The 14,893-nt window shown below is 38.2% G+C and overlaps 4 protein-coding genes across 4 annotated transcripts; all 4 read left to right on the forward strand.

Annotated features, from left to right (window-relative positions):
• The first annotated feature begins 1,065 nt into the window (after positions 1-1,065).
• LOC133718679 (probable cysteine protease RD19D) lies at positions 1,066-3,034 on the forward strand. The gene is made up of 4 exons (XM_062145539.1): positions 1,066-1,573; positions 1,972-2,091; positions 2,210-2,453; positions 2,643-3,034. Exons 1-4 carry the CDS (start codon positions 1,097-1,099, stop codon positions 2,918-2,920), a joined length of 1,119 nt encoding a protein of 372 aa, XP_062001523.1. The 5' UTR covers positions 1,066-1,096; the 3' UTR covers positions 2,921-3,034.
• Positions 3,035-5,435: 2,401 nt separating this feature from the next.
• On the forward strand, positions 5,436-7,935 carry LOC133718230 (stemmadenine O-acetyltransferase-like). Its single transcript, XM_062145051.1, has 2 exons — positions 5,436-6,289; positions 7,096-7,935. The coding sequence occupies exons 1-2, from the start codon at positions 5,482-5,484 to the stop codon at positions 7,668-7,670; spliced, it is 1,383 nt and encodes a 460-aa protein (XP_062001035.1). The 5' UTR covers positions 5,436-5,481; the 3' UTR covers positions 7,671-7,935.
• Positions 7,936-11,999: 4,064 nt separating this feature from the next.
• On the forward strand, positions 12,000-12,659 carry LOC133716801 (stemmadenine O-acetyltransferase-like). Its single transcript, XM_062143457.1, has one exon. The coding sequence runs from the start codon at positions 12,000-12,002 to the stop codon at positions 12,657-12,659; it is 660 nt and encodes a 219-aa protein (XP_061999441.1).
• Positions 12,259-13,693, forward strand: LOC133713756 (BAHD acyltransferase At5g47980-like). Its single transcript, XM_062139785.1, has 2 exons — positions 12,259-12,848; positions 13,020-13,693. Exons 1-2 carry the CDS (start codon positions 12,821-12,823, stop codon positions 13,565-13,567), a joined length of 576 nt encoding a protein of 191 aa, XP_061995769.1. The 5' UTR covers positions 12,259-12,820; the 3' UTR covers positions 13,568-13,693.
• Positions 13,694-14,893: the final 1,200 nt, after the last annotated feature.

A 14,893-nucleotide genomic window follows, 5' to 3' on the forward strand; every position in this document is an offset into this window, starting at 1 on the left:
AACTCATGCTTTTAGAGCTCTTTATAAGAAATGGTCGTGAACCTCCTCTAAAAAGTAAAAATGAACCTAATGACATTTTACATTCATTAGTATCTTTAGATAATAACTTAATAGTTCATTGTAAGAATAATAAGTCGACTAATCTGGCACTCATCTCAATTAAGGCTCAATATGAAGTTGCAAAATGTGATAGGTTTATGATTCCATTTGGGAAATAGGACCTTAGACTTGATCAAAGGACTACTCTAATGTGAGTCATGTCCTAAATGTAAACCAACATTCCAAAAAGAACAGAAACCCTCGATCAACACATTCGAGAAGAGCACCCTACTTCACAAGCATAACTCTAAATGATAAAGGACAGTGGTGGTGCACGTTTATTCTCGATTCTAACATACTATGTCTGAAGCTCTAACACTTCAAACTAGTGAGTGAAGTCTAATTTTTTTATTTCACGAGCTTAAAACTCGAAGTCCAAACTTCGTCACCCAATATCAGCCTAAAATCAAGGTCGCAATTTTTTTTTTTTTCCACAAGTATTAACGATGCAACTACATAAGGTTTTCACAATTGATTCCCCTAGTAAGTTTCTTTTTGTTAGATCCCTAAAGCTATGTTCCCACTCTAAAAAATATATATATATATATATATTATTAATAACCCCAAGATACATTGGGCCTGTGTTGGATCAAACAAATTGAAACTTTGAAAGAAGAAAAGAACGATACAACTACGGTGGTTTTGGCCCAACGTGAATGCCTAGTTTTGGGCCAATGTTCGATTTTTTTTTTAAATTAAAAAAATTAAAAAAACTAGGGCAGCCAATTGTGAAGCCACACAACTAGGACTTTGCTGCGCAAAGCGACCTCCACGCGTTGCATGCAGACGTTGGGTCCTGCATGCAACTCCGCCGCCCGTAAATGTCCTATTTAGTATTTACACCAAGACCCTTGGATTTGCAGATATCGATGTATAATCCGGGGACAAAACGGTAATAGTCGATGCTCAGAGCTGGACATAAAAGTAGCTAAAGAGAGAACAAAGAAGAGCCACCGAAGGAAAAATGGCCGGACCACCTCTACCTCCACCTATTCCAATGTGCTTGGTTGGTGTTGCAGTCTTAACCTGCGCACTAACTCTCTGTGTAGCCCTAGATGTCACCGCTCAAGACTCAATCATCCACCAAGTCACAGATCATGACAGCTCTCGAAAATTCTCGAGTGGTAGTAACCTCCTTGGAACCGAGAAAGAGTTCAAGATTTTCATGGAGAAATATGGGAAGAAGTATCCAACTAGAAAGGAGTACATGCACCGCCTCGGTGTTTTTGCCAAGAACATGATCAGAGCCGCCGAGCACCAAGCTCTGGATCCGACGGCGGTCCACGGCGTCACACCGTTCTCGGATCTGTCCGAGGAGGAGTTCGAGGGGATGTACACCGGCGTAAGAGGTGGGGCCGGCTTAAACGACGGCGGTGGCGGTGCAGAGAGTACGGTTGAGCTTATGGATGTTAGTGGGTTGCCTGAGAGTTTTGATTGGAGAGAGAAGGGAGCTGTTACTGAGGTCAAGATGCAGGTGATTGGTTACATTTTTTTATTTTTAAATTTATGTGATGAGCTCTCTTTGTTCTAGTTTGTTAATTACAATTTCGACATAGATTAAATCCTTATCGCGATCAGTGACTGCACATATGCTATAGATGTGTCTGGGTTGGTCATATATACACGTACACTGTGTACACCTGAACTCAATTAGCTCATGAAGGTACTACCGGCGCGTTTGTTTGATTGATTCTATAATCTAATGCTTCTGAGATGTAAAATTTTGAACAAAAAGACCTGTCATTAATGGAGGGTGGTTGTGGAATTTGATTCTTATGGCTGAAACTAATCTGTAGTACATTCTCAAAAAAAAAAAAAAAAAACTATTCTGTAGTATACATATGAGGCCTCTAATTAACTTTGTGGATGCAGGGTGGTTGTGGTGCGTGCTGGGCCTTTAGCACAACAGGAGCTACTGAAGGAGCCAATTTCATTGCCACAGGGAAGCTTGTTAGTCTCAGTGAACAGCAGCTTGTGGACTGCGATCATGTGGTAATTAAGCCTCTGGAATATTGTAGTAGTCAAGTTTAAGGGGATGATAAATTAAGCATACGTATATGTGGCATGCCTACTTAATTAGTATTGTTTAATGTTTGTGCAACTAATCAAGTGCGATGCAAAAGAGAAAGATGCGTGCGACCGTGGTTGTGGTGGCGGACTTATGACAAATGCCTACAAGTATCTAATTGAAGCAGGAGGGTTGCAGGATGAGGCTTCATACCCTTATACGGGGAAGAAGGGTGAATGCAAATTCAATCCTGAAAAGGTAGCTGTGAGAGTGGCCAATTTCACCAATATTCCACTTGATGAGAACCAAATTGCAGCGAACTTGGTCCACCATGGTCCTCTTGCAAGTGAGTATTAAACTTGACAATATGCGATATATGAATACGCCTCTATATATCTGTCCATACATATTATTGTGCTAAGGGTCTTATTATCTGAATATGACGTACCATGGTTTAACATATGTAGATTTGTTATATGTATGAGGTATGTACACACACCCACTAAAACAAAAACCTTTATTGATGTATATGCAGTTGGGTTGAATGCTATGTTCATGCAAACCTACATTGGTGGTGTATCATGCCCTCTTGTTTGTTTCAAGAGATGGGTGAACCACGGTGTTTTACTTGTTGGATACGGTGACAAGGGCTTCTCGATCCTCAGGCTGAGCAACAAACCGTACTGGATCATCAAGAATTCATGGAGCTTAAAATGGGGCGAACATGGTTATTACCGGCTTTGCCGAGGCCATGGCATGTGTGGGATGAATACTATGGTCTCTGCGGTTGTGACCAGTTATAGAGCATCCTAGCGGCATTTCCCGAGATTAGCTAGAATACGCTGTATAATATGTGCACCTCTTTCAACCAAATTTGATGTTTCCGTTTCTACGTACAACATTATTGCTGATATATTGAAGTAGAAAGTCTTAGAGCAACTCCAACTTCCCTATAATTTATGTATTATAGGGAAACAAAAATCAAAGCTTTAGCCTCTTTTTCTTTTCCAACTCCAACAGATTCTCTATTTTACAACAATCTCTAAAATCTTCATATTCTTCCATAAAATTTTAGAGTTTGCTGTAAATATAGGGAATTTGGTTTTCTCTTTCCTCACTTTCCCTAAAATAGAGATAGTTATAGGGAATCTGTTGGAGCAAAAGAGGCTTATTTTTCCCTAAAGTAGAGAAAAATCAAAATATAGGGAATCTGTTGGAGTTGCTCTTACTTACATCATGGTAATAGCTTCCTTCTTGAACAATATGCTAGCCTTATTAGAGCAACTCCAACAGCTTCCCCATATTTTGATTTTTCTCCACTTTAGGGAAAAAAAAGCCTCTTTTGCTCCAACAGATTCCCTATAACTTTCTCTATTTTAGGAAAAGTGAGGAAAAAGAAAACCAAATTCCTTATATTTACAGCAATCTCTAAAATTTTAAGGAAGAATATGGAGATTTTAGAGATTGCTGTAAAATAGGGAATCTGTTGGAGTTGGAGAAGAAAAAGATGCTAAAGTTTTAACTTTTGCTTCCCTATTATACAGAAATTATAGGGAAGCTGTTGGAGTTGCTCTCAGAGGTTAGATAGTTCAGACTTCAAGTTTTAATTTCAGACTTGGAAGTTCAGACTTCAAAAGAAAGTGATTTGCATTTACCTCGCATGTTAGCTATTAATCTATTATATAATTTTAGTTGTTATTAGGGAAAAGAGACCTTCAGAACACTATACGGTGATATAAGACCCTAGCACCAGGCCTAGGCAGCCACCTACGTCTACCTTGGCCATGCCCAACCTGGTCTTGAGGCTGATCTATTAATTTAACCCCATATTCCTCTTAATCTCCTTAATCAGATGCTTAGAAAGAAAGGTTTTATATAAAGCGATCATAAAAGTTCACAACTCTTAAACAACAATTTCAAAGCAAAAGTTGCATAGTAATTGGCGCAATAATTGCTATCTGTTACCAAAGTTGCATAGTAATCGACGTCGTCACCAAATACAATACGTTTTTATAACACGTTAATTTACTTAATTTGAATGAATAAGAGAATTGGTGAATTAATCTTAATAGCTTCCTATAATTATGGTTATTGCGTGAGTCCCACGGCAGGAAGCATTTCTTAAATATCACAAAGGGTGCGGTTATTGCCACCCTATTAAACCCTTTGTTCATCTTGTAGACTCTTAGCGCCCCAGTTATAAACTTTTAGATTACAATTTGCTTAGTTTACCCACTTATACTTTCTAAATTACCCTCAGGTGTAAAATTTCATTACAACTTAAAAAAATATATATATATATCATCTCATGTGTTCAATAAGACTGTTGAAACTTAATGAGATGTCTAGTAGTCCTTTACCGAATGGTCTCTCAGAGTTCGGTAATCATACTACTAGTTTTGATTTTGATTCAGGATAAATTGTAAATAATATCGCTTATGGCTAGTAACTAGCATAATCAAAATAATTTATTATGGGAATAATTCATTTTCGCTCCCATTCAGGTTGTGTATAATTCAGGAATTTCTTAATTCCAAGTAAATGAACGTGCTTGATAGCCAATATTTTTATTTTATTAAGTTTTTATTTTTCTATTTTAATTAGTTTTAATAACTCCCTCCTCCATTAACAACTAATATCCACATTGAAAATTGGAGCACAAAATTCTCAGGTGATTGGCCAATAGATCTATTATTGGTAACAATTCACAAATTCACAAATTCACAAATTCTCTAGAATAACAAAGTGACAATCCAAGTTCCAGATAGGAGACTTGGTAACAATTCAATTGAAATATTTTTGGTGGTTTAGAGGATTTAATCTGGGTCCATGACAACTTGAGTGGGAGTATTAAACCATAGGAAGTAGCTCTTTCATTAAGGCTGCTCTTTAGTCAATATATGCAGCTAAGCATTGAAAAACCTACCTATTAAGAGCATCTCCAACAGTGATAGCTATCTTCATAGCTAAAAGTAGCTAAAATTAGAATATAGCTAGTTGAATATTGAGTTATGCTCCAGCAGAATACCTAAATCTCAAGTTAAATTTAACTTTTAGTTAAATTTCTCTTTTCTCTAGCTAAATATAGCTAGGTCTTTTAGCTAAAACTAAATTTAGCTTTTGTTTAGCTAGTCTGCCGGAGATCAAACTTAGCCTAAAATTAGTTAAATTTCAATTTTTTTTTTAAATAAGTATTCTGTTGGAGATGCTCTAAATCTGTTAACAGTAATTGAACTATCAATGAGCCGTGACAGCCATACTTGCTCCAACATTGACTCTTAATATTTCGTGGCCAAGTAGACGTGTCATTAGTTTTCTATAAGGAAATCACCATATGCAATTGAAGTCTTAGATACTGATCCCACTTCGGCAAAATGGAGAAAATTGAGGTCAGTATCATTTCCAGAGACACCATCAAACCATCAGCTGCTTCCTCTTCACTACTTCACCCTCACAAGCTTTCCATCATCGATCAAATCACTCCCACAATGTATGTCCCGGTTATATTCTTCTACCCCATTACTGACCCCGTCTTCAATCTTCCTCGAACCTTAACCGACTTAAAAAACACTCTTTCCCAGACTCTCACTTTGTACTATCCACTATCCGGAAGGGTCAAAAACAACTTATACATTGATGATTTTGAAGCGGGTGTCCCCTACCTTGAGGTCCGAGTAAATTGTAACATGATTGATTTTCTAAAGCTTCCAAAAACCGAGTGGCTAAATGAGTTTGTTCCAATCCAACCATATCGCAAGGAAACAATATCTGAGCTTCTCCCCTTGCTTGGAGTTCAAGTCAACATCTTCGACTATGGAATAGCAATTGGTGTCTCCCTTTGTCACAAGCTCATCGATGGCGAAACAGCAAACTGTTTTCTCAAGTCCTGGGTTGCTGCTTTTCGTGGGTGTCGTGACAAAATCATTCATCCGAATCTCTCTCAAGCAGCAGTACTTTTCCCACCGAGAGCTGACTTGCCTGAAAAGTATGTAGCTCTGATGGAAAGGTGGTGCTTTTGCGAAAGAAATGTTGTTACAAGGAGATTTGTATTTAATGCGAAAGCCATATCTGCACTCCAAGATGAAGGCAAGAGCGAGTACGTGCCCGAGCCATCACGTGTTCAGGCCCTCACTAGTTTTCTCTGGAAACATCAACTCGCTGCTACTCGGGCATTATCATCAGGTAAATCAATTTACTAGCAAGCCTAATAATAAAAGAAGTAATTAATAACTTACTTATTAATTTGGGGTAGTCTCAGATTAACAACTTGCAACTTTTCTTCACCTAGTTCTTACTTCTTACTTCTTAGAAGCCAATTATAACCTCATCTTTAAATAAAGGTCCCTCACAACGTCTTGGTGTAAATTTCAAGTTGATCTGATTGAGTACATTGGATTTGGCTTCCATCACATCCAACAACCAGTGTTGTCCTCCAATAATTAATTGAATTTGGATTTATCGAATTTTTTGTTGTTGTTGTTTTTCTGTTTCTCAAAATAATTAGGGTGGAAAATGGAAAAAATATAATAATTCGGGAGATAAGAAATAACTGATTCTTTCTTGGCATAGAATTTATCCTCTATATTACAAGGTTTATTGTTTTCACTTTCATACTCAAGTATTAAATAACCCCCGACTACACACCCTGCCCTTCTTTTGATCTGGGTATGAATAACCTTAACCAAATTTTACATAGATTTCAAAACTACCCAAGCTGTGTTTTATTTGGAACCCAAGTTGTGGTGGTGTGATTGTCACAACAGCTTACAACCTCCACCAGTATCGGCTAGAACAAGATAATCCAATAGTTTGGATCGTATGCTGTGGAAGCCTGAATGATACGTCAAAAAATTAAGTTCATTTAATATTTTTCCGCTACCGATTTCATATTTATTTTATATTTTTTTTAACTACATTACAAACATATATAGGTTATATAAATGTGTTGACATGTTGCTCACTTTATGAGAAAACTTATGAACTTACAGGTACTTCAACAAGATTTTCTTTAGCAATCCAAGCGGTGAACTTAAGGTCACGAATGAACATGAAAACGACGTTGGACAATGCCATTGGAAATATTTTTTTGTGGGCTCCGGCATTCCTAGAGCTAAATTATACAACACCAGAGAGTAGTGATCATAAGTTGTGTGACTTGGTTAACTTGCTCAAAGAATCTGTCAAAGAATATAACAGTGATTACTTGGAGACTTTAAAGGGTGAAAAGGGATACGGAGGCATGTGCGATTGGCTAGATTTGATGGACGAGGGGAGTTCTATAGAACCAGCACTAGAGATTTATTCATTCTCGAGCTGGACTAGAATGTTTGACCAAGTTGATTTTGGATGGGGGAAGCCATTTTGGATTGGAGTCACGGGGAAAGTTCAAACTACATATACCAATTCCACAGTATTAGTTGAAACACAATGCGAAAACGGAATTGAAGCGTGGGTGACTCTAGATCAAAAGCGAATGGCTATGCTAGAACAAGATCCCCAGTTTTTAGCATTTGCATCTCCAACCCCCGGGATTTCAATGGCCTCTTCAGTAGGTATTGATTAAGAAAGATTATATATGGCTCGTGCAATGTTTCCATTTTGTGGTGAATAAGGCTTAAATTAGTTCACCAGCCAATCATTAAAAAGTTTACAATAAAATACAGGGCTTCATATTGACTGAGATTACTGCATCGAACTATTTAATCAAAGATTTTGTTGAATTTTATGAGATAAAGTTATCCATCGGTTGAAGGTACGTAATAGGCTGAAGCATGTAGGTAGCTTGGAGGAAAATAAAAATGCTTATATCGATCAGATCTTTTTCAGCACTCGCTTTCCTGAATCCCCGCATTTAATTTCAAACAGATGAAGCGTAAAAAACAAATGACATAGCTTGTGTAAACTGGACTTAATTTTCCGCATCATGCGAAGCATGTTGAATGTATGTCTATATATCATTAATTATAATGTTCTTTTAAAGAGCTCATGTCTCTCAGAAATCCCATATTCCAATACAGAAACTTAGAATATATAGCTAGCTCGTTAACTTTCTGAAAGCCAAACTACTATAGTTAAACTGTTAAACAATGAAATTAAGTGAACCTACTATCATTAGTATATATACACTTAGTATATAACTAGTTCGTTAACTTTCCGAAAGCTAGCAATTACTATACTTAAACAATGAAAGTGAACCCACTATAATTAGTATATATACACTTTGTATATAACTAGCTCGTTAACTTTCCGAAAGCCAGCAAGGCAGCAACTACTAATTAAAGTGAAACAATGAAAGTGGCATGTGCCGGCAAGATATCGAATTTTTAAGTTATATTTAAATGCATAGAAAACTTGATGACCAAGTCTGCTCCAAAAAATGAACCTGGCCATCATATACCACTTAAGCTAGCCGACAGTGGACTTAATTAATTACCTGAAAAGAAAAGTGACAAGGCAAAGAACTCTGAGAAAGGTCGATGAAGGCTGGAAAATGTACGTAATGTATTGGCTTGCTATATGGTTTTTACAGTAGAACTCATTATACAAAGATATGTAAAGATGACCACATGTGAAGCTATGTCACACCCCGAACTTGAGGCATGACTAAAGTGATGGATTAAGTCGAAAATGTAAGTTTGCTGGAAATTTTTTTTTTTCCTCAAGCTAATGACTTTTAAAAAGAACTAAAAACGTAACCACCAAAATTTTGGTTGGGTTATCTTTAAAGGAAGAACACTTTTAAAAATCACACTTCAAATTATTGAGAAATAGCTGAAAAGAGAGACTAGTGAAAGAGTATATTGAAACTTACGGAAAGCAACTCCCTACAGAGGGAGAATTTCATATATATTCTTGAACAATGAAAACTCATGGTGCATGAATTCTCTTTCTCTTTTGTATTGGTAGCGAGTAGTGGGTTGATTGTCAATGAATAGAGAGTAGACTCATTAGAAACAGAAAAGAAGTGTAAAGAAAAGGAAGAGGAGGAGAAGAATACGTGTCTAGTTGGAAGAGGAAAATACAAGGGAGAGATAGATGGACGGAGGAGATTAAGCAAAGTGTCTCATTGCAAATTAGGTGGCTGGATGCTTCCAGTACTAAACTAGGTATTCAAGAAGATTAAACACACGTTTTTTTTTTTTTTTTTTTTACAAAGCTAATAACCCAAACTAAAAATAATAAACCAATTTAAACAATAGAAAATTACACACAAGTGTTAATTTGAAACTTTAATTAGCTATAAGGCCACCAATGTTTTCTTGTACACATAAGGCCACTTGTGGCTTTAAATTATTTTCAACCTGACAATTTTACCCTTCCACTAACTCCATAATCATCCGGCCAAAATGAATAGAAATTCATTCCTTCTCCTCTCTCTCTCTCTCTCTCTCCCCGATCTCTTCTTCTTCTCTTCCCTCTGCAATCACCAGAAAGAATCAATTTCGGCCATCATCTCTCATCACCGTCACCATCAATTGAACCACAACACAAACCCGATCAAAGCCCAGCCACCCCCCGCCCCGATTCCGATGACCACTGCCTCTGATCTGGTGAGATTCCAAGCTTACAAAATCTCGAAACGGCGCCGCGATGCCTGAAGACGACGACGTCGACGAAGAAGCTCTGATCGGAGCTACCTCACTGGAGTCCAACTCAGATCTCTCTGATTCTCTACTCATCTCCGATTCTTTCCGATTCTCTCACTGGAGACGATTCTCTACTCATCTCCGATTCACTCAGATCTCCAATTTCGACTTGAGACACCTCACGAGCCTCGGCTCCGGCAGCTCCTTTCCTCACATCTAGCTCGGCTCCGGCAACACCCTTCCTCCACCGCCACCATCGCCTCTTCCTCCACCTCACCTGCATCGGAAACCTAAATGAGCACTGATTCTCCGGCGACGAGGACAAGGCCCGCGACCTCTTCATCTCCAACCGGAAAGTCGCTCCAGCTCTTCGACATGGCCTACAGGTCAGACAACGACTACCACTTCAAGGTCATCTTGATCGGCCATGCCGGTATCGGCAAATCCGATTTGTTGTCCAGGTTCATGCGCAATGAGTTCAACCTCGAGTCTAAGTCCACCATCGGTGTCGAGTTTGCCACCCGGAGCATCCATGTCGATGATTAGATTGTCAAGGCCCAGATTTGGGACACCGCCGGCCAAGAAATGTGATAAGCTTTTCAATTCCATTCATTATTGTCATTGTATTTGGTTTACTTATTGAGGTTGAGACCAAATCCTTCTGGTATTTTTGTTGAAATTAATTAGACGGCATGATTAGAATTTGTTTAGTTTGGTTTGATTTGATTGTGATTTATTGGAATAAATGGGCTTGGATTTGTTTGAATTCATCTGTTGTGGAATTTTGCAGGGGAGAGAAAGAGAGTTGTGCTCTTGTGTGATGGGGGGATGGTTTTGTGGTTGAATTCTGTTTTCTGATGGTGTTGTGATGTATTTTGATTGATGAATAATGAACCATTTCTTGTATGTTATTTGTTGCAGTTAGTAACTCTCTATAACTGTTATAGCGGCTTTTCAACATAGTGATAGTATCTTTCTATATCTATGTTAGTATTTTTTCAACATGATGTCAATAGCTTCTATTTTCATTTTCATTATTTCAAGTTAGTAGCCGTATAATTGTTCTAGTAGCATTTCAATATCGTGATAGTAACTTTATGTGTCTATGTTAGTATATTTTCAAGCTAATGTCAATAGATTTTTTTTTTCAAATCAGTAGCTCTCTATAACTATTTTAGTGGTGTTCCATCATAGTGATCGTAGCTTTTTGTACCTATGTTAGTAGCTCTGTAATGTTAGTGAGAGTAGCTCGTTGGTGTTAGTGACAATAACTTTTGTTGTTGGTAAAAGTAGTTTTTGGTGTCGGTGAGAGTAATTTTCTGGTGTTGGTGAGAGTAGCATTTGTTGCTGATTAGAGTAGTTTTCGGTATCGGTGACAGTATCTTTTGTTTGTGAGGATAGTAGCTTTTCGTTTTGAGGAGCAGAGATTTTTTGGGTAAGGAGTAGCTTTTGCTATTGGTGATAGTAGCTTTTGTTATCTCGCCGGAGGTTGCCGGAAATCTCACTAGAGTAGCTTTTGTTACTAGTGACAGTAGCTTTTGTTGCTAGTGATAGTAGCTTTTGTGACCTCGTCGGAGGTGACTAGAAATCTCATAAGAGTAGTTTTTGTTGCTAGCCACAGTAGCTTTTGGTGTCAGTGACAGTAGCTTTTGTGGTCGCCGGAGTTCGCCGGAGATCCGCCTGAAGTTGGTCGGAGGTCGGCCGGAGTTCGCCGGAGGTCGGCCGGAGACCCGCCGGAGTTGGTCGGCGACCTCGCCGGAGAGGAGAGAGAGAATAATTGTTGATTTTGTACTCTAGTGGCATTTATGTAAATATGTTGGTTTTTCATATCCAAAATATAACACATTTTTTAGTCTAGTGGCCTTATGAGGGAAAAAACTAGTTGGTGGCCTTATGGCTAAAAAAACAATCAAAGATGCACTTATATGTAATTAACCCTTTAAACAATTCAAGTAAAACACAAAAAACAGATGAGAATAAGGAGAACAATTTTCCTAAATTTAATACTAGGTCATCACAAGCCACGTACTGATGAACAGTTGAGTATGTGGCTAGGCTTGATCTTCTGTGCATATATATATATATATATATATATATGTCTACTTTTGTCTTCTTGAACACCTGAGTTGCAATTTGCAAGTCATGTGATGACTATCTTGCATTGATACTGCATTGTCATTTATCAACTGCGTTTTTTATCTAGGTACACTGATGATCGAGGAAATAATCTAGTAATTTTGTCAATTTGGGTTAATTAAGGACCCTAAAAAGAGCAACACTTGAGCAATTCAAGCGTGGTGAACATCATGGAGCTCAGTATCATTTCCAGAGACACCATCAAACCATCGCTCGATTCCTCTTCACTTAAACATGTAAGCCCTTTCAAACTTTCCCTCGTCGACCAGCTGACTCCCGCAACTTATATGCCACTAATCTTGTTCTACCCCATGGTCCCCATTAGTGACCCCAAGTCATCGTTCAATCTCCTCGAAACCCTAACCCGGTTAAAAAGCTCCCTCTCAGAGACTCTCACTCTCTACTACCCATTTTCGGGACGGGCTAAAAACAACCTCTACATTCATGACTTTGACACCGGTATTCCCTTCCTTGAAGCCCGAGTCAATTGTCGAATGCTCGATTTTCTTAAGCTCCAAGAAACCGAGTTACTGAACCGTTTCGTTCCATTCCAGCCCATTTGCAAGGAAACTGATGATGAGTCTCTGCTCCCGATGATAGCTTTTCAAGTGAATGTCTTTGCTTGTGGTGGAACAGCAATTGGGGGATCCGCTTCTCACAAGCTGTGTGACGGGTTGGCCGTGAACTCTATCCTTGAGTCTTGGGCTGCTATTTTTCGTGGGGAGCTTGACAAGGATATCTGTCTTTGCTTAATCTCCTCCGTCCATCTAACACTACCGAAGCCTCATTTGTCTTTCCACCAAGAGCTTTGTTGCCTAAAAAGTATCTAGATTTAGCAGATAGCTTTTGGTTCAAGGAAAACAATTATGTTACAAGGAGATTTGTGTTTCGTGTCAAAGCCATAGCCACACTACAAGAAAAATCGAAGAGCAAATGCGTGCCCAAGCCATCACGTAATGAGGCACTCACATGTTTTATTTGGAAACATGCAATGGCTTCTTCTCGGGCACTATCACCGGGTATTGTCATATTAAATTTTGATATTATTCCAACTCCATATGGATATTTTAGAACATATGAATTTCATCAATATTACAACATTTTCAGCGCAGTCTTTGGTAATTTCGTTCATATATAGATATTTATTATATATATCCATATCATGTTTCTTCTTCGGCATTCTCATATAGGTACTTCACCAAGAACTTCCATAGTAGCGCAAGCAATGAACATGAGATCACGGGTGAAGCCACACACGTCGTCAACTAATATCATTGGAAATTTCTTTTGGTGGGCAACAACAGTCGCGGACTCATCTAAGCTAGGAGAAGATCATGAGTTATGTGATTTGGTGCACCTGATTAATGAATCTCTCAAAGGATTTGATAGGGGTTATTTTGAGTCTCATCAGGGAGAAGAGGGATTTGGAGCCATTTCAAACTACTTTAATCAACTAGAAGTCTTGCTTTCTTCAAAATCCCCACCAGAAGTTTATTTATTCACCAATTGGACAAACATTTTTTACAAATTGGATTTTGGATGGGGGAAGCCTTTCTGGGTAGGGCTCATGGGGAAAGTCGGGCCTGAGTTTAGGAATTTCACGGTGTTCATGGAAGCACAATGTGGTAAAGGAATTGAAGCGTGGGTGACCTTGGAGGCAAAGCAAATGGCTCTGCTCGAAAAAGACCTTAAGTTTCTAGCATTTGCTTCTCCAAATTCTGGGATTTCAAGCATGTGACTGAACTTCTAATATGTTTTGGTTTTCAGATGAATCATTAAGGCAACAAATATTAATTAGTTCTTTCATTTTACTAGGAAAGGCATTATTATTCTTGTATTGCACTTACCATTATATATTTAGTCATAGAAGTTGTTGGCACGCATCAAATGCAGCTCCATATATATAGTGATAACGGATCAGTCTTAATAAACACACAATATAGGTATGGATCTGCAGCTAACAGGATAGCTAGATAAGAAAAGTGACAATTACCTTAGATTGGGTACTACCCACTGATATGAGGAAATTTCAAGTCATACACGTGAACAACTTATATTGAGTACCTAGGTTCTCAACACATAAGACACTGCTCAAACCGTTTTTTTTTTTCAAATGTGAGATCTATGTTTTGTTTTCACATTCTGAATAAGCCTTTTGTCAAATGTTAAATTTATGTTCTGTTTTCACTTTTCACCACGCCCTGCACATGTAGCGATTTCTCAAGCCATACACGTGAGCAAGTTATATTATTGGGTGATGGTGACCACATGTGACGATAATTCAAACCATGTATATGGGTAACCCACTCTTATAGCATGATAAAGTTATATGGGCTTCACAATCAAAATCAATTAACAATGAATAGAGTTTACCCAAATAAATTCTTATAAACTTATAGACAAAAATATTTTACTAATACAAAATTTATATTATTGTTTTTACATTCTCATCAACAATTGTCACCCGATATTACAAAATCATTGAATATTAGGCACCAAAGCGTATCATGACTGATCGATAAATGAGTCTGTACTATTGACATGGAAACATGACCAATCAACTCCTCGCTGATTGATCTGGTCTATATAACACGTAGAAGAGCCACGTACACACTAGCTACTAGTTAATCAAAGTGGTGAACATGGATATCACTATTATCTCCAGAGCCACACACTAGCTTAGCCATGCGCCCATGCTATATATAAGAGGGGCATTTAATCTGCTCAAGTTGTTCGTCTAAACCATAGGAAATAACGACCTAGTGTTTTTCGTTAAGGTTGCTCTTTAGTCAATGTATGCAGCTGAGCATTGAGAAACCTACCTAATTAAACTATCAATGAGCGGTGACAGCCGTATTAATTTACTCCTTCACGAGACTTAATATTTGGTGGCTAATTAGCTACCCACTGATGGGAGCAGCTAGCTCAGTTGTGCTATTTTTGTTTGTGCCACCCAGTTATGTCACTTCCATAATCGTTGTGGAAGGTGTTAGGGGGAGAAAATTGAAAATGGCGCAGCTGATCTCCTTTTGTGTTCGATGTAATCTAGTCCTACAAATTATGA

This window comes from Rosa rugosa, chromosome 6, assembly GCF_958449725.1.
Source record: "Rosa rugosa chromosome 6, drRosRugo1.1, whole genome shotgun sequence".
Lineage (NCBI taxonomy): Eukaryota > Viridiplantae > Streptophyta > Magnoliopsida > Rosales > Rosaceae > Rosa > Rosa rugosa.